Raw genomic sequence first — 18,736 nt, 5'->3', positions numbered from 1 at the left:
CAAGCAACAACCCACCTCCAGTGTTCTAGTCCAAGCAGGAGAAAACAGCAGACACTTGATGTAGGCTGAGGGCTCTGAGCCTTGTCCCTGACCCTCATGGGCACGTCTTGCTCAGGCTACTATAATTCTTGGTCCAGGAGCCCATATTCCAGAAAGCACTGCTCCGGGAACCAGATGTTCCAGGTCAGGGACAGGGCCGGGGTCAGCTAACACCACCCAAGAGTGCTTTCATGAGGCCTATGAACAGATGTGCATGTGGGCAGCAGGTCTGTGTGTGGTTCAGGGTCCTCCCTTCGTGCCTTTTCCGTCCCCATGTGCCCCCACCCACCTCGGGCTCATGCTCCTGGATTCGAGGTCCCGGCTCTATTTAGAGCACAGAGGTCATGAAGAAACAAGTGGTTCTTTCTTTTCTAAGCAGTGCTTTACTTCCACCAGGCTGCTAGGGTCATTCATCTGAGTGTCGGGCCACCTCCAGGGTGGCTTCAGAGTTGTTCTCTAACTGGAGGAATTCCCTGAAAGAGGGTGGTTGACCATGTCTGTGCACCTGGCTGGTGACAGCCCAAATGGATGGAGCCTCTGCACTCAGCCATGGATTCCTGCCAAGAGCCTCCCGAGCTTCTCCAGGACCAGCCTATGAGCCATGCTGACCAGAGGCTGACCCTGAACCACGGCTCGAGGGTTGTGGTTTTTCTTACCCTGGCCACAAATTCATTTTGGAGTTGAAGCTGAGACATTGCCAGGGAGGTGGGCAGAAGGACATAGAGAACTCTGGGAAGGAATGTGAGGCGCTACTTTACAGCTGAGAGGACTCTCAAAGGGCTGACACTCCACCTGCTCTTGATTATTCCCTGTGACGGGGGACTCACTCTGATGACAGTGGTACATACACCCTGTCTCCTTGTGGCTTCCACCCACTAACTCCAGCACAGACAAATCAAATTTCCCTTTCTGTTTGTTGCTTCTTCCCCTCATGGCAGCTTGGTCCTGGGCTTCTTTTGGAACTACCACTTGGTTGTCTGTTAGTGGAGACCCCATGCCCTAAATCACAAGTCAGCTTGGGCTCCAGGTCCCTTGAGGATAGTGCTGAGTGGGATCACCAGGCGGCTTCCAGGAAGAGCGCTTTTTAAGAACCAGGGTATCCCACCCAGGCTTATGGAATGCCAAAATTCTTGTAGGCCCCTAGAAAGTCCTGCCAGAAATGGCCCTAAGAGAAACCCCAATCCAGCCCTGCCATTTTACAGAAGAAACTGAGGCCCAAAGAAAGAAACAACTGGCCGAAGGTGGTGATCCCCAAAACTGCTGTTAAGAGGCAGAGAGGGGAGGGGTCAACTGCAGACACCCCACGGGGCAGATCCGCCTGCCCGCGGCCCCTTTCCTGACAGCGTGTTTTTCTTATTTTGCTTACAGATCGAGAGGACGGGCCTGCGATGTCTCTGCCCCACGGCCGTTTTCATGGCTGCTTAAAATGGTCTATGGTCTGTCTTTGTAAGTAAAATAACAAAAACCATGGGCCTCCCGGGAGGCCGTTGCCAGCACACTCTGCCCTGGGGAGGCTGTAGCAATGACCCCACTGCCCGTGCAACCCACTGTTGCATCTGCCGTGTCAGTGAGACCTGCCTCCCATAGGGAGAGGGGTCCGAGGGGCAGGCCCAGGAGAGCAGTCGAGGTCCCTGAGTCCCAGACCCTGCTGCTCGCAAGCTGTGTGACCTTAGGCAGGTGGATACCCTCTCTGTGCTCCCTTTCCCCAGTCCACAAAACAGGGCAAATATGGCAGATCTTAGAACTGAAAGTCTGTAGCTTGGCATCTCAAGGACAGATCCCATCATATGTCGAGTTCCAGCTCTTCCACTTCCCAGTGGGGTGACCTTGGGCATGTGCCGCCACCTGTGCTTCAGTTTCCCCACCTGGAAGTCATCAGGGCACCTGGTGCCAGGGCAGTTACAAAGGACCGTGAGATGCTGCTGGTCGAGTCAGCGCAAGGCCTAGCGCATACTGGGTGTTCAGCAGACATTGGTCACTAGTGGGCATTTCCATCACAGTGCTTGGGCTGCAGCTGATGTTCATAACGAAAAGTTCTGATGGGGCGATGCTCAGAGTGTTTGTCAGCCAGTGGCAGGACAGGTCCCCACTACAAGCTAGTTGCGCTGTACAGTTCAGGCGTGGCCACCATGTAGCTCCCAGCTCCAAGTGAAGATGATATAACAACTGTGCATTATTTATGCCCTGTGATGCTATGGTCCTCCTTGTCATTCTGTGAGTCCTGGATCCAGCTTGTCTGCTAAGATGCAGCGCTCTCAGGACTATGTGATTCTCAGCCCCTGAGCCACCCCTGTGGTAGGAAGAGAGGTTAGCATGGGCGGGGTGGGGGTGGGGGGTTGCTGTTTGTAGCTTCCTCATCGAAGCCTGACCCCCACCCAAGCCTAGAGCTGGGGGAGCTGCAGGGGTGCCAGTGTGTGCCCCCAAACCTCAGCCGGGGACACGTGTGTGGTCTAACTTAGTAACACACCTGTTGTGGAATGAAAGCACTTGTGGCCGGGGGTTATTTTCGGCGTCTCTTTAGCAAGCTGCTGAGACTACCCAGCAGCCTGCGGGAGGGAGCACAGGCCAGCGAGGGCAAGCAGGCCTCCGGGAGGACCCAGGCGCCGAGGGCAGGCTGGTAAGGGAGCTGCAGGGAGGCCAGGCCCAGGCCAGGCCAGGGGCCGGCGGGTGGGGGCCCAGGCAGCGTGGACAGCTGCACGTCTTAGAAGCCTCTGGAAGGTACAGACCTCAGGTGATAGCATAGCTCTACCCTGAGGAGTGAGCCCCCACTGCAGTGAGGCCTTCCGTGGCTGCAGGCCATCTATTGGCCGGGCTAGAGTGACCGCCAGTGTCTGTCATCGGTCTTGGCCAGGGTGTGTGTATGTCACTGTCCACTATGGAGTTAGCTTAAGCTCGCTGGTGAGACAGAAAATTAGCACAACTAGGTTCTTCTGGTCTCTCTAAGGGTCCTCTGGACAAAACTTTAGACGGGTGGGGCACGGGGCCTCTTCCTGTCCTGTGTCTCGCGTTCGCTCTCCATCCCAGAGGGAGGAGGAAGGCCCGAATCAGGCGCACCTCTCTGGTGGGATTATTTCAGAGTCCGTGTGTCACTTCCAGGGCCCAGAAGGGAAAACAGGTTTCCACTTGCGTGTGTCTCCGTCTCTGGGGGAGGGAAGGCTGCGCTGGGGAGGACGCGGGCCCAGGAGCAGGGTGCCGGGCTCCACTCCTGCGCCTGTCCCGTCTCCGGAGGGAGGCAGCACATCTGTTTTTGTGTCAACCCTGCCTTCAGTCAGTGGTTTCCAAACTTCTGGCTAAGTAGGGGCCAATTATCAATGAGTGATCACCCACATGTAAAAGCAATCAGGGTCAAACATTTCTGGCTCTTCCCAGTGGTGGGAGGACAACCTGAGATGCTGCTGGTCGAGTTGTACAAGCCAGGGGAGCCTGGAGCGGAGGGGCCAGATGCCTGTGGAGTAGAGAAGCCCTACCTCTCTGGTTTGGACCCAGGGCCATTTGCAGATGAAGAAACTGAGGCCAGGCACTGAGTCTCACACACAGCATGTCTGGGTTAGTTCAGGCAGCTGCAGGGCCTCAGGCAGGAGACTCACTCTCAACCCCCATGCAAGGGGTGCTTATATATGTAGGATGAGAGAACAGGCAGGTGAGCATGCGAGGGGCTGAGTGTGCGAACATGAGCAAGCCATCTGGAGCAGGTGTCTGTGCAGTGCAGTGGCCAAGGACACAAGATGTGAGTGGCCCCTAGACTTAGTACTTGAGCTTTAGGCATCCCAGAGGTATCCCGCCCTCCCCCATCCCCCTTTCTGGAGCCCCCTCCATCATCATCAATGGCCCTGGGAGCCTGTGACCTCTGACCTCTCTGTAGACCCTGATGATCACTGCTCAGGTTTCTGAGGCCAGGGGACCAGGATGCAGATTATGGAGGGCTCTCCCAGCCTTCATTGGGAAGGCTCTGTCACCTGGGGCTGAGGGAGGAGGTCCTTCCCTGAGACCATTTCACAGCACCCCTGGCATCTGCTAGCCCTGGGATGCTTTTCCCGGGTCCCCTGCAGTGGGTCCATCACAGGTCCCTTAGGTCACTCGCTTGTCCCTCACCACAGCCTGGGGCCCATGTCACACATATCAGTGTGCGTGTAGCAGCCCCAAAGAGCAGTTGGCGCAGTGCCTCCTCTCCAGGATTCAGCCCCACTTGTCCAGGCAATCCAGGTCCCTCTGCCTCACCCCAGCCCTGTCAGTCTGGGCATTGGGGCCTGCGTGGGACTGTACCCCTCTCGGGGCTGTCATGGTGGAGGTGGGGTCATCAGTCTCTCAGGTGAATAAGTGACCTCTCCCGAGAAGAGGAGAAGTAGGCTGGCAGATCCCTAGTAGTAGAGAAGCCCCTCTGCCTGTTCACAGTGGACACCGAGCAGCCTGGCTGGCAGGTGGGCATCTGCCAGGCCACATGGGGGCTGTGGCACACCCCTGGGGTGTGGAGGGTCTGACCGTGAAGACTCCACCCACTGAGGCCCTGGGTCAAGCACACACCTTTCCAGGCCCTGTTCTGTGCATCTGTAATGGGTGTGGGTACCCTCGTGATATCCCTGTGGCTGTAGTGGGGGGCCTGCAACTCTCTGCTGTGCTCCTCATCTCCCCCTCCCCCCTCCCCCACAGTGATGAACGGCAGCAGCCACTCACCAACCGCCATCAATGGCACCCCATCCACACCCAACGGCTTCAGCAATGGCCCGGCCACCTCGTCCACGGCCTCACTGTCCACACAACACCTGCCCCCAGCCTGCGGGGCGCGGCAGCTCAGCAAACTCAAGCGGTTCCTCACCACCCTGCAGCAGTTTGGCAGCGACATCTCCCCAGAGATCGGAGAGCGCGTGCGCACGCTGGTGCTGGGCCTCGTGGTGAGTCTGGGTAACGTGGCCAAGGAGGCTATGTGTCTATTGAGGGAAGATGCTGTGACACTGGGCCATGCCCAGCCCTCAGGCCTCCTGCCCTCCCCAGGCTGGGCGGATGGGGCTTGGGCTAACATGAGGTGGTTTTCTCCCCCACAGAACTCTACACTGACCATTGAGGAGTTTCATTCCAAGCTCCAGGAGGCCACCAACTTCCCACTGCGGCCATTCGTCATCCCCTTCTTGAAGGTAATGGCAAAACTCCGCTCCCTCATGCCCGTACTTCATTCTCTGCCAGTTCTAACAGGCATTGTACTCAGCCCAACCAGGACTCTAGGGGAATAGCTCTGACCAGTCAGGACCGATTCCCACTAGTTAAGGCTGCAAACTAATTGCCAGACTGGATTCATCAGCCACCAAACCCAGTGCTCTAAGACAGAGCTCTCAAATCAGTCTTGTTATTATTACCTGAAGGCATTCATCCACTGGACAGCTGGATTTTAAGTACCTACTATGTGCCAGGTACTGTGCAAGGCTTGGGGACATAGCCATGAGCAAAGTAGGCACAGATCCTCCCAAAGCCAATGGCCTGGCTGGGAGGGGAGAGAGCCAACTAGCAGTGGCTATAAACTCTGTGATGTGTGCCCAACCACAAAAAAGGGGGCAAATGATGAGGGCTGAGGAAGGGAGGGAGGGAGCGGGCGGACAGCGGTACCCAAAGCCTTCCTTCCAGGCACGTGCAAAGGCCCTGAAGCAAGGTGTGCCTGCTGTGTCTGAGGGATGGTGGGGCAGGGGACAGAGTGAGGGGTAGAGGAACAGTGGGCAGATGGAGGCACAGATGGGTGGACAGACAGACGGTGGGTGGTTGTGTGGGTGGAAAGGTAACTAGATGAATGGCTGTCAGATGAAAAGGAGGTCTTGCGGTCAAACACAGAAGATAAACAATGGACCAGGAACTCTCAGTGGGAATAGCTGGTGTTGGGTGGCAGCAGCACTGGGGGCTTGTGAGTGATGAAGGTTCCTGGGCTTGGCCCAGACCCACGGAATCAGAACCCGCATGTTAACAAGGGCGAGCACAGATCCAGTCCATGTTAGACCAGCGTCTTCACTGCCGTACTTATCAGGGTCTCTACTCTCCAAAATGAGGTCATACACCTCCCAGAGGGACAAAGATAAAAGCCTTCCCAGATGCATTTGACTCCATGACCCTTGCTGCTGTGCACTGCCTGAGGTCAGGGTTTGGGGGGCTCACTTGGGAGATGCCCACATTGAGTGCCTCTGGCTTCCCCCTGGGGCTCTCATTTCCTGTGCCTGAGAGATGTTTCCAGTGTGGGCCCTGCTCACCACCTGGCCAGGCCCTGGAGTGGAGCAGCGGCCAGGGGCTGCCTTCCAGAGGGTCTTGAGGACAGACTGACTAGACCAGATGCTCCCAGGTTTGAGCCCTGCCCCTGCCACTGAGCCCCCTATTGGCCTGGGCCAGGCTGGTTCACCCTTCTGTGCTCAGTTTCTGCAACTGTAAAGTGGGAATCATTTTCAGGCTATTGGGAAGATTGCATGAAGTGATCCCCGTGAAGAACTGGGCCATGCGAGATTCATATCGGCTATCATCTGGGGATTTAAAAAATGTTCCACAGATGAGGCATGCTTTACTAAGCTCTTTTGAAGCTGCCCTTGCTGACCCCCAGCAGCCCGGGGTGGGGAGAGGGGCAGCACAGGCACCTTTCCTAATTTATAGGCAGGGAAGCTGAGGCCTTGAGGTCTACCCTGCTGGTGGAGAGAAGGAGCTGAGGCTGGAACCTAAATCTGTCAGACTGCAAGCCCCTCCCCCGACCTTCGCAGGCCATGCCCCAGACCAGCACCTTGTTCCCTGCAGTCCCTCACCAAGGGGACCCCATGTTGTCATGTCCCCACATCTGCTCCCTCCCTCCCTCCTTCCTGCCCTCCTGCCCACACCCCACTGTGCTCACACTCCTGAGCTGGCGACAAAGAGGCTGCTGGCATGGAGCAGGGTTTGGGCCCATCTGGCAGTCATTTGCAATTCATTAGGAGCCCTTCCCTTCTCTCTTCTCCTTTCAACTTACTGCTGACTCCACCGCTCCCCATCTTTGGGGACACAGTGCGCCTGCTTATTCTGTCGGATCAAATATTTACAGCAGATGTCCCGCCCGCTGGAGTCAGCTGCCCTTGTTTATCTGAGGAGCAGGGGCAGGGCTAACATCCGAGTTTGCTGCTTGCCTCAGCCAGGCCTGCGGCCCCCGCTGCCCACTATACCTCACACCGCAGCATCCTCCCAGACACCCCAGTGAAGCTCCAGACAGTACACACCTGGCCTAGCATTGCCTGTCGAGGTACTTCTCTGCCTCGGTGTCCCCTCTTCCCATGGTGGCTCTAAAGTGCTTAATTAGGGCTTTCATGCATGGCTTGCTCTCCTGATAGGGTGAGGGGCCTGCCTGCGATGACTGGGACCTGGGATCCCACCCAGGGCCCTGGGCTCAATGGAACTGTCGAGGACACAGAATCCATTCCTCTCACTGACATGGAGTTCCTGGGGTGCAGCCAGTTCTGTTTCCAGAGCTAGTTGACAAGGCTTGGGCCTTGCCCCATGGTCCTTCCTGGGGAAGGACCCCTATCCACCTTGTCACAGAAGCCCTGACCACTTTAAAACGCAGAGTGCTGTGGGGTAACCCGGCAGAGTGCCCCCTGCCTGGCCCACTGGGCCACCTCAGTTCCTCTTCCGTGACCTTCATTAACATGGTAGTGACGCCTTCCTGAGGACTCACGGTGCACCAAGCCCACTGCGTGGGCAGCAGAAATGCACCCTCACGGTGGCCTTTGGAGCTGTCATACTGTGGAGAGGCAGGGGCTGTGGCTGAGAGTGAGTCTCAAGCTGGCTGCCTGGCCCAAACCCTGGCTGCAACACAGGCTTCTGAAAAACTCCAGCCGCTGGGAATGTAACAACCCACCTCACAGGGGTGGGAGTGGATAAGTTCATTCATATGAAGCTCACAGGAGCCCATTACACCCAGGATGGTAGAAGCAGGGGCTTTTCACAGCTCCAGCTGCAGATGAGGCAGAACTCAGAAGAGTTAAGTGACTTACCCAAGATCACACAGCAGAGCAGGGTGGGCTGGCCACAGGGCCCATAGTCATGAAGGCTGTGTGGGCATTAGATGAAGTGTTGGGTGAAGCAGCAGAAACATCATAAACCCTCATTACATGTCAGTTCAACCAACACCATTATTGTGGTTGTTTTTGTGAACGTTGATTTCCCTCTGGCCAGAGTTCCCATCTGTGAAGAGGGTAGTTCTGGGCTTTTCTGAAATATTAGAACCTTTGTTCAGATGGCGGAGCAGGGATCCAGAGAGCTTTTGAGACCAGTTTATTCTGTCTAACATCGAAGTGACGAGGCCTCCTTGGCAACTTGGGCCTTTGGGGACACAATGGAGACTGCTGCCCCGGGGGAATTTACCAGACATGGCACCCCATAGTCTTCACCCAGTCTTCACTTCTGGTCTGGGGTCCCTGTTACCCGCCCCCCCAACCAAGAACCCTGGGTCCTTTGCACCCTGTCCTGAGCCCAATGCTGTGCATGGCTGAGCGGCGGGGCTTTCCAGAAAATGGGAGAGGCTGCCCCGCCCGGCCAGCCTCCACCCGTGGTCCCGGCTCCCAGCTGGCTCCAGCCAGCCAGGAATCCAGATGTTTCTACCGCACTAACAGCGACCAGACCAGCCGGTGCCCGTGCAGTCTCCACCCTGCTGGGCCTGCCAAGGGGAGGCTGTGCGGGAGAGGAGGGGCCCAGGGCCAGCGAGGGAGAGAAGGATGTTTGGCGTCTTCAGACCTCCCGGGACCTCCTTTCCCAGCTCATGCTCCTAACGTGTTCGACAGATGGCGGGCTGGCCCCAGTTCAGCTATCCAAATAGAAAAACAGGCCTGGCAGCCGGCACTGCTGAACAAAACTGCATCGGCTGCTTGATCGGGTCCGGGTGGATGTGCTAATGGGTTCTGGGGAGGCAGAGGCGGGAGAGGGCTATGTGGCAGCTTTGAAACACCATGAGAAAGCTAGGGAATTGTATTTATTTACAAATACTTAGAACTCTGGCTCTCCCAAGCGGCCTGCCACTGGGCCCCTACCCAGCCTGCCCCTCCTCCCACAGCAGCTCTGGGAAGACTCTTCAGGAGGCACGTGAGAAGCCCACTTGCCACCCAGCAGTGCATTCTGGGAGGCCCTGGAGCCAGGGCAAGGGCACAGACAGGAGGGCACAGCAGTTACACACGGTTGTTACAGGCGAGGCCTGCATTTGAATCCTGTGCCCCAGCCCTTCCCCTACATATCATTCCACCCACTGTGCCCTACTGTCCTTATTCATAAATGTAGAACCAAGTTGCAATATCCATCTCTGATGGTTTGAAGGACCATGAGCAGTACAAACAGACGGTGACATGCGTGACTGCTCAGAGCAGTGCAGGCACGCTAATGTGCGTAGTCTAAACTCCAAGCTTCATTCAAGGCCAGGTTGGGAACTCCCAAAAAGTGGGAGGGCAGGGGCCTCCTAGCAGCACACGTGGGGATCTGGAGCAGACATGCTGGAGTCCTGTTCCATCTCCTCCATCTACAGTTAGCTGCGTGCGGGGCTGACCGCTTCCTCTCTCGGACCCTCAGTTTCCTCCTCCACACAGTGGGTAATCTGGTGCCTGCTTCCACGGAGCGCAGTCAAGGAATCCTCATCACGATCCCTTCCTTGCTTTCTCCAGATTCCATCATGGAAGGGAGTTTGGTGAAGCGGAAAAGCTTTAGCCTGGCAGACGAGGATCTGGGCTCAGGTCCCACTGGATCCCCAAATCACTGTGTGCCCTAGAGGGCACAGTCCTGCCTACCTTTCCTTCCTGCCCTAATTCCCAGCTTATAGTAGAGGAACTCGAGATCCAGAGAGGTCATGTGACTTGCCCAAAGTCATGCAGTGAGGCTGGCCTCCCTGCCTGGCATCGGAGCAGGGCTATGCCCCTTTGTGCCCTAACCTCCATCAGCAGCGAGTACAAACCCATCTCTCTCCCTGCCACAGGCAAACCTGCCCTTGCTGCAGCGAGAGCTTCTGCACTGTGCCCGCCTGGCCAAGCAGACCCCTGCCCAGTACCTGGCCCAGCATGAGCAGCTTCTGCTGGATGCCAACGCCTCTTCCCCCATTGACTCCTCGGAACTCCTGCTGGAAGTCAATGAGAACGGCAAGAGGAGGACACCTGACAGGTACCTTGGGGGCTTTCTATGGCTGGGGAGGGAGACAGTGGAGGGACTAAGTCCAGAGCTACCTCTGGTACCACATCTCAACTGGAGCCCTAGTTCCAGGACTGAGGGAATATGAGTCAATACTATGGCCTGCAGCTAGTGAGCAGGCTGGTAACGTTCAGCCTTGCCTGCAAGGCCACTGCACAAGCTGAATCTCTGAGAGGCTGCCCTGTTGTGGTGTGGTGAGGCCTCCTGAGGACTCAGATGTTCCCCTGGGATGACAAGAGAAGAAGCAGGAAGGAGTCTCTCTGGAGAAATTCCATGGCTTTTCCCTTTGTGCTAGATGTGGATCAAAGTGTCCAGGAGCCCAAGGTCCCCAGGCACCTGAGCTGGCCCTCACTGCTGGGTCACAGAGATGGGTGTTTGTCCCGCTTGCAGGAGAGGGTGTTTTCCTCTCCCTGTTCTCTCGACAGAGGCTCAGGCTTCTTGACCACTGACTGGGCCCCAGAGCTTGCACACCAGGGGTAGGAGTCACGTCTGGACCCCCAGTGGACTAGTCTAATCTCTCTCTGTCTCTGTTTCTTTCTCATTCTTCCTCTCCCTGCCTGCCACCTCTTTCTCTCTCTCACCCCACTTCCTTGGACCTTTGTCCATGGCTCCTGGTCTCATGACCACTGGCCTCCTTCTCGGTCTCTGGGCCAGGACCAAAGAGAATGGGTCAGACCGTGACCCGATGCACCCTGACCCCCTCAGCAAACGGCCGTGCACCCTGAGCCCTGCCCAGCGCTACAGCCCCAGCAACGGGCTGCCCCACCCCACACTGCCTCCACACTACCGCCTCGAGGACATGGCCTTGGCCCACCACTCTCGTGACTCCTACCGCCACCCTGACCCCCGGGAGCTGCGGGAGCGCCATCGGCAACTCAGTGAGCAGTGCGCTGAGGGGACTGGGGGCGGGGGGCGATGTGTCTACATGTTAGCGGGAGCACTAGTGTGCCTGTGGGTGGGGGAGTGGGGAATCCGAGGGCTGCTGTGTATACGTGTCTATCCGGGAAGGATGCCGAGGAAATGGGTGTAGAGAAAGGATCTGAGTGTGTAGCTGGCCCCAGGGCGGAGAGGGGAGCCCCACCCTGGTTGGGCTGCACCAGGATACATCTGAGGGAGAGCCATCTTTTCAGGACCTTCATGTTGGGGACAGCTTCAACATTCCTACCCTCAGGGCCCAGGAGGGCCTCACCCTCCCTGGGGGTGGGATTGTGGATGTGCCTGTCCTGGGGCACTGGCTGGACAGAGGCAGGGACCCGCAGGTATGGGGTCTGCGGGACGTAGAGCCACTCACTTTTGAGGGGCTCTCACCATCTGCGAGGCACACACCCTTCAGTTGCCCACAGCTCCTGCACAGGTGTGTTCATCTCCTTATACAGCCAGGAAAAGGGAGGCTACCGGGTTCTGCGGCTGGGGCAGAGGAAGGGCAGGAAATTAAATTCCTAGACCCAATTTCCGCATGGCAGGGGGTGCTTCCTACATAACACCAAGCAATTCTTGGGCACCAGCATATTGCCCTGCAATTGAACTCAATTCTGACACTATCTACTTGGAGACAGCATCAGGTCCCACAGGTTACATGTTCAGTCCTACAAGACTGCCCCCACCCCCCATCCCTTCAGATGCCAGTTGCAGGTCCAGGTTGTTACCTGTGCTTCTCATCAACCAGCTATAAATCAGAGGTTCCCACAATCTCCACCTTGGGTTCAATTAATTTGCTAGAGTGGCTCACAGAACTCAGAGAAACATTACTTACTAGATCACCTGTTTATTGTAAAAGGTTATAAATCAGGAATAGCCAGATGAAAGAGATGCATGGGGCAGGGTATGGGAAAAGGGTGGGGAGCGTCCGTGCCCTCTCCCGGTACACCACTCTCCCCAAATCTCCACGTGTTCACACAGAAGCTCTCTGAACCCCATCCTTTTATGAAAGTTTCATTACCTCGGCACGATTGATTAAATCGTTGGCCATTGGCAATTGACTTAACCTCCAGCCCCTCTCCCCAGCCTGGAGGTCGGGGGCAGGACTGAAAGTTCCAACCCTCTACTCTGGGCAACCGGCACCTCATTAACATGAACGAAATCCACTTTTGTCCGTCTCTACACTTAGGAAATTCCAAGGGTTTGGGGAGCTATGAGACAGGAGCCCTGGATAAAGACCATACATGAAAAATTATTTCTGTCATCTGAATGAACAATGTTTATTTCTTATAAGTCACAATATTGCAGGTGGGGTGCACAGGCTAGCTGTTTATGGGTAGGACGGGTGGTCAGGTTGTGGCGGGTAGGATCCTCAAGTCACAGCAGCTGCAGACCCTGCCTTGAAGGCACTCTCGCAGGTGTCGCCGGGCACCCTGAGGGAACGCGGATGTCCTCAGACTTGCCAACTCTCAGTGAGCCCCACTGACTACGCATGTCCATCCTGCGCTCGGGGCAGGATGAATATCAACACCAAAACACCAAATGGAAACACCAGATCCATTACGAGTCTGGCAACAAGTCTGGGGTGCAGCACTTACATCTTGCATTATATCCTTTACTCAGTTCTTGAAGGCAGTGGGCCTTGATAGGTTCTGATATATGTGTGACATGCGAGCATGCCCATGTCATAGGTAAGGAGACTGAGGCCCAGAGAGCATAATTGACATGCCCAAAGTCTTCTAGCCACATCTTCCTGACCACTGGCCCTCCTCTGTGGTGAGGACAAAGGGATGAACAGGACTAGCCCCTACCCCAGGGGCCCTTCAGTGCATTATGGGGGACAACCTAGAAATAGCCACCCCTGAGACAGCCCAGGGCACCAATGGGGGACCCAGAGGCAGGGTCAGCAGAGGCCTTGCTCCATACAAGGAGGCCTCCTCGCCCCAACCCTGAGGAAGCTTCCAGGGCCCAGGCCCAAGCAGCAGGTGACAGCGTCTGGCTCCCTGTGGCTGAATCAGGCAGGTGCTATTCCCACCCGCTTCTGCTAATGCAAAAATAGATGACAGCTGTTGGGCCGATCTCAGCCACTATTTTGGTTGGGGCGTTGGCGCAGGCCTTGGCTCTGCAGGCAGCAGGGCAGGGCCATAGACAGCGGGCCATGGCCACTACCTCCCACCCTTTCTGCAGTTTAGGGAGGCACTTTGGGTTTCGGGTACTAGAAGACACTTAGGGCCTGAAAAAGGCCTAAATAGAGAGACCTCATCCCAAAAGCTTCGATGGACACTGGGTCGCCCAGCTCAGGCTGGAGCACCCAACACGGCAGGGGCGATCGCATTCGGTAGGTCAGGAACTGTAGGAGGAGCCGTGGGGACGGACGCTGCTGCACTCGCACCCGTTTTGCGGCTCATGGTGGATTTGTTTCTGACCCCGTCGTTTCAGTCTCTGCGGCCGTACCAGCCAGCGGCGGAGGGCACAGCTCTGCTCAGGCTGACCTTGGGTGACCTTGGGCAAATACGTTCCCTTAAGTAGCCTTGCTTTTCTCATCTGTAAACTGGGAATGACAGCAGGACCTCCCTCGGAGGTCCATGCAGGGATAAAAGGGAGAAAGCACAGAGTCTACTCGTACCTGGGCTCTCCCCACCAGCGTGCCTCCTGGAAGTCTTCTCACAGCCCCAGAGGTAGGCAGGACAGGGAAACTGAGGCCCTGAGAGGCAAGATGAGGGCCCCTGGCCCCATGGAGAATGAGCGTCAGGATTGCTGACTTCCCCAACCTACCTCCCAGGAGACCACACTTGGACCAGCTTACTTGAGACCCAGCAGATAAGCTAGAGCCCTTGCTGGGCCAGAGCTCAGCCCAGGGAACACAGCGGAGAATGAGACATGCCAGCCCTGCCCTGTGGACTGACAAACTGTTGAGGGGAAGGGGAACTAAGAACAAACCAGGAAGCACCTACAATTACTAAACAACCAGAGATACACAGGGCTGGCCAGGGCCCAGGACTGCTGAGGAGGAGGTGGCCTGTGACCTGGGCTCTGGCGGATACATAAGAGTCCAGTTGGCTGCAAGAAAGTGGTAAAGCTTGTGCTGGAGCCAGGCAGTCACACGGAGGCCTTGAGGGCTTCTGAGCAGCGGTGAGGCCCCAGAAGTGAGCTCTGGTGCAGCCTTGTTTGGCAGCAGGGGGCAGAAAGAAAGAGAGCAGCAAGTTTTGGAGGCAGGGAGGTGCGGGAAGGGTGGCCAAAGTCAGAGGTGAGTCTCTTCTTTTCAAGCCTTGAGCAGAGGCCAGGTATGTTCCTGACTTCCTCAGGGCAGTGGGCAGAGGGTCAGTGCTTGGGGACACCTTCTTCACCCTCTCCACCTTACCCAGATGGGTGCAGCCTATGCAGGAATCTAGAGAGCAGGTGTCAGGGTTTGGGGAGCATGAGGTGAGGCCTAGGAGCATGAGATGGGTCCTGAGTGTCCACTCCCCTCCCGCAGCGGTCCACGGGTCACGGCCAGAGGAAGTGATTGACCACAAGCTCACAGAGCGCGAATGGGCTGAGGAGTGGAAGCACCTCAACAATGTGAGTGTCCGGGCCAGGGCCACAGGTGCCATGGCGACTGCAGGGGCTCCGCCCAACCTGTGAGGCTGCAGGGGCAGGGCTCACGGGGGCTTCCCTTTGCTTGGTGCCCACTTGGGGGGATGGGTAGGGGTCTTGGGAAACATGTGGTGGGGTCTAAGGTAGGCACCCATCTCAGCCTGCCTTCCACTTCCAGTCAGCCCCCCAAAACCTTACCTTCCCTGCAGAGAGTCTCCCAGAGACAGGTCACTTGGTGTGGGGCGGGACCCCTCAAACACCATTTCCAGGGTCATCCTCGCCCCTGCTTCCTCTTCAGGGGGAAGCCCAGGCAGAAGATGTGGTCCCCAGAATGGTGATGACCACATCCACTACATGGGACAGACCACACCTGGAGGTTTGAAAGAAGGGCCCTGAGCCCCCTGCATTCAAACATGCATCCTCTGAGTGGGGTGCCCCTGATGCTGGGGACTCGGGGAGACCAGTGGGCCATCCTCAGGCCCGCCTCAGCTGTTCAGGGGTCTCCCAGGCAGTGGAGCTGGGTTTTCACACGCCTGCCTTCAGCCCCTTTGGGGGTGCCAATGGCTGCCGCTATTGGACAGAGGGCTGGCTGAGGCCCAGAAGCACTCAGGCTACCCAACCCCCACAGCTCCTGAACTGCATCATGGACATGGCTGAGAAGACACGGCGGTCACTGACCGTGCTGCGCCGGTGCCAGGAGGCTGACCGCGAGGAGCTCAACCACTGGGCCCGGCGCTACAGTGACACCGAGGACACCAAGAAGGGCCCTGCACCCCCCGCCGCCCGGCCCCTCAACAGCTCTGCGGGCGTGGAGGGGTCTCAGCTAGGTGTGTGCTGGGGGGCAGGGCAAGGGGAGCAATGTAGGCAGCAGCACGGGCAGTGCAGGGGGCCCTGTGGGGCACGTGAAGGGAAGGTACAGAACCGAGGCCAGCACCCATGAGGGCAGGGCCCTCACTCAGATGCTGCGATAAAACACCGTGCAAAACCATTTCACTTGAAAGAGAGGTGCCTATTTCGCTCTGCACAAAGACACCAACTAACCCACTAGGAAGCCCAGACTTCCAATTCCAGTGGGGCAGGGGCTCAGAGCTAGGAGGCCCCAATGATCTGTTCCCATCCCCTGGATGATGACCATGGAAACTGAGAGAGGCTCAGGATGGGCCCAGCTCCCAGCGGAATCCAAGGTCTGTTGGCTTCAAGGTATTCCCCCTTCCTGATGCTGCCCTGCCCCTACCCCAGCAACTGATACAGGATTTCCACCCATGGCTACTTTGGGATCTCAACCAAGAACACAGTCACACTCACTCCGTGGGCTGGTCGCCCAGCAGGGCGTGGTCCCGTCCTGCGTGTGACACTGGCCCCTGTATTTCAGACGTGCACCGGGAGTTCATGCCTCGGGCCCTCTCCAGCTACATGCCGGAGGAGATCTGGAGGAAAGCTGGTGAGTGGGGACAGTCGGGGAGGGAGCTGGGGGGCCAGGGCCCACACCCTCTTGCCCTCTCTTGTCTACAAGGAGGGTCTGTGTGGTTGGGAGCTCAGCTGGGGCCCTGGCTCAGGGCAAAGCTCGCGGGGCTTCATAGAAGGGGCTCCCAGAGGGGTCACAGTATACAGGGCAGGATGATTGTCACCTAACACCCGCCAGGAAATAACACACGCTCAGAAGAACAAGCAAGGCCTCAGGCCCAGCATGCGTGTGCGTGTGCACAGACATGTACACACATGAGAGAGGCTCTTAGAGCTGGAGTCCCGTATGGCCCCCTGGGCATAGCGCAGCAACAGGGGAGTGCTGTGGGGCGCATTCATTGCATCCTGGGAGCAGACTTTGGAGAGGAGCTGTGCAGAAGCTGGAGCCTGTGGGCAGTGAGAGAGACAGGTGGGCTCTCAGGGTGGTGGCAGTGCAGAGAAGAGGCAGGATCCCCGATATGTTTAGATATGTGGGTGGATTCAGTGTGAAGTGTGAGTTAGAGGGAAACAATCTCAGGATCTTGAGAGAGTAGAGAGTCCCAGGCCAGAGTTGAAGCCTGAGGGGGCCACAGACAGGCTAGGGCAAGGCAGCGGGCAGGCCTGGACAGGAGGATGGAGGTCCTAATTTGCCCTTTGCCTCTGTCTGACCCATGGCAGGGCCTTATGGGACCCTTGGTGACAGCCATGTGGAGCTCAAGTAGTGACATGGAGGCAGGCGACTGCAGCTAGCACTGCCGGCAGCTCAGCACACAGTGTGCAAACACTCAGATGGGGAGCTCAAGGGCCATCTTGGCCTCTTAAACGGGAGCCTTGCTTAATCCTACCCCAGCCTCCCTCACACCATGCTGCAGGAACAGCACTGCCAGCTAAACTGAGGCAGGCCTGAACAGCTATAGGGGTGGATTAGTGGGGGCTGGGAGCCATGTTGTTCCCAGTGTCAGAGGGCACAGTGCAATCAGACGCTCTGGCCACAGCAAGAACAGTGCTCTGAGTCCTCAGACGTAAGCAGGCAGAGGTGGTGAGGGTGGGAGAGATAACAGAGGGCCTTGGGGGGAATAACAATGCAGAGCCCTGGACTGGGCATTTCCTGGACTATTTCCAGATGGGCCACAGGGGAAGGCAGGCCATCCTTGGGGGAGAACAGTACCGTTATGGTTCTCAAAGTGGCTATAAACACCAGCATCAGCAGCATCACTTGGAACTTGTTGGGAATACAGATTCTCAGGCCCTCTCTAGGCCTCCTGAATCAGAATCTGGGGGTGGGCCCAGCTCCTACCCTCCAGGGGTGCCATTGCACACAAAAGTCTGAGAACACTGAAGGAGAGTGTGAGCTTGGAAAGTTCCCCTGTGACCATGCTTGCACATGCGTGCAGGGATGCATGTGATCCTTTGTGCACAAGCCCAACCTAGGGTTATAGGCCGGAGGCCCAGGAGAATCACCTAGGCCAGCTCATGTGACCATAGCCGAGTGTCCTTTGCAGAAGAGGCAGTGAATGAGGTGAAGCGGCAGGCGATGTCTGAGCTGCAGAAAGCTGTGTCGGATGCCGAGCGGAAGGCCCACGAGCTCATCAGCACAGAGCGCGCCAAGATGGAACGGGCCCTGGCCGAGGCCAGACGGCAGGCCTCTGAGGACGCTCTCACCGTTGTCAACCAGCAGGAGGACTCCAGTGAGGTAGGTGCCCACCCCACACCCGCCCCACCTCCAGATCCAGAGCCATTCTGCCTCCTCCCAGCTGTGTGACCTTGACAACCTTGTGAGCTCTTTTGACCCCACATGGCCTGTTGAGGTGGGTCGTGTGGGCATCCCGTTGTACAGATGTGGAAACTGAGGGCTCCAGAGGGGAGGTGGCTTGCCCCAATCACATCCTAGGAAGTGGTGGGACCGTTATCCACACCCAGGCTGGCAGATGTCAAAGCCCATGCTTTCTCTAACTTGTGAAAGTAGGAGTCAGGAGGAGGATGTGAAGACCCTAGGCGGCATCTAAAGTGCCTCCTCAGCTCCTGGCAGATGCACACACTCAGGAAGTGTATGAAATTATGCTGGTGCTTGGACACGAAGTCTGGAGCACTTCAGGCTATGGATGTATGTGGCAGAAGAGTGAAGTGTCAGGCAAGGCTCACTAGCAGTGATGTCTGAGCAGTCCTGGAGGAAGTAAGCCAGCATGCAGGAATTGGGGAGCAGTGCCATCCCAGGAAGAAGCAGTAGGGACAAAGTGGGGTTGGGGCAGGGCACTCCTGGCAGAGTAAGGACTACAGAAGGCCAGTGTGGCCAAGCAGAGTGAGCTGGGACAGCAGGAGGTGTTGAGGTCCAAGAGGCTCTGGAGGCCGAATGGGCACCTGAGCCCTTCTCCGGGGTAGGCTTGGGCTTCCCTGTCCCATAGCCTGGGGCCTTCACTGGTGTCTCTGCCCACCTTCTGCTCATGTGGCTAGCTGGGTTATGCTTGTTTCACAGAAAGATGGCAAAGGCCCAATGGTAGGGGAAGGCTGTGACGGAGGAAGGCCTGCCATGCACGCCATGACGGAGCATGTCAGTCTTTATTCTTCTGGGGCCCCCATGTTCTGTACTGGAGCCCCGATGAGGCAGAAGGGC

The 18,736-nt window shown here is 57.1% G+C and overlaps 1 protein-coding gene across 6 annotated transcripts in view; it reads left to right on the top strand.

Moving 5' to 3' along the window:
- Positions 1-18,736, top strand: part of CBFA2T3 (CBFA2/RUNX1 partner transcriptional co-repressor 3) — an 88,245-nt gene that overhangs the window by 68,358 nt on the left and 1,151 nt on the right. For 4 of the 6 annotated variants that reach the window (XM_036231550.1, XM_016129438.2, XM_016129440.2 and 1 more), the window contains 9 exons: positions 1,408-1,485; positions 4,687-4,928; positions 5,079-5,168; positions 9,980-10,161; positions 10,843-11,066; positions 14,582-14,667; positions 15,311-15,509; positions 16,055-16,123; positions 17,628-17,818. In XM_036231550.1, coding sequence (XP_036087443.1) covers positions 1,408-1,485; positions 4,687-4,928; positions 5,079-5,168; positions 9,980-10,161; positions 10,843-11,066; positions 14,582-14,667; positions 15,311-15,509; positions 16,055-16,123; positions 17,628-17,818 — 1,361 coding nt within the window. The remainder of the gene's footprint in view (positions 1-1,407; positions 1,486-4,686; positions 4,929-5,078; positions 5,169-9,979; positions 10,162-10,842; positions 11,067-14,581; positions 14,668-15,310; positions 15,510-16,054; positions 16,124-17,627; positions 17,819-18,736) is intronic. The other 2 variants (XM_016129439.2, XM_016129441.2) reach the window with 1 other exon arrangement.

The sequence above is a fragment of the Rousettus aegyptiacus genome, unplaced genomic scaffold (assembly GCF_014176215.1).
Source record: "Rousettus aegyptiacus isolate mRouAeg1 unplaced genomic scaffold, mRouAeg1.p scaffold_m13_p_14, whole genome shotgun sequence".
In the NCBI taxonomy this organism is placed as follows: Eukaryota; Metazoa; Chordata; class Mammalia; order Chiroptera; family Pteropodidae; genus Rousettus; species Rousettus aegyptiacus.
The sequence above is the reverse complement of the archived record's forward strand: the minus strand, read 5'-3'. Positions and strand labels throughout refer to the sequence as shown.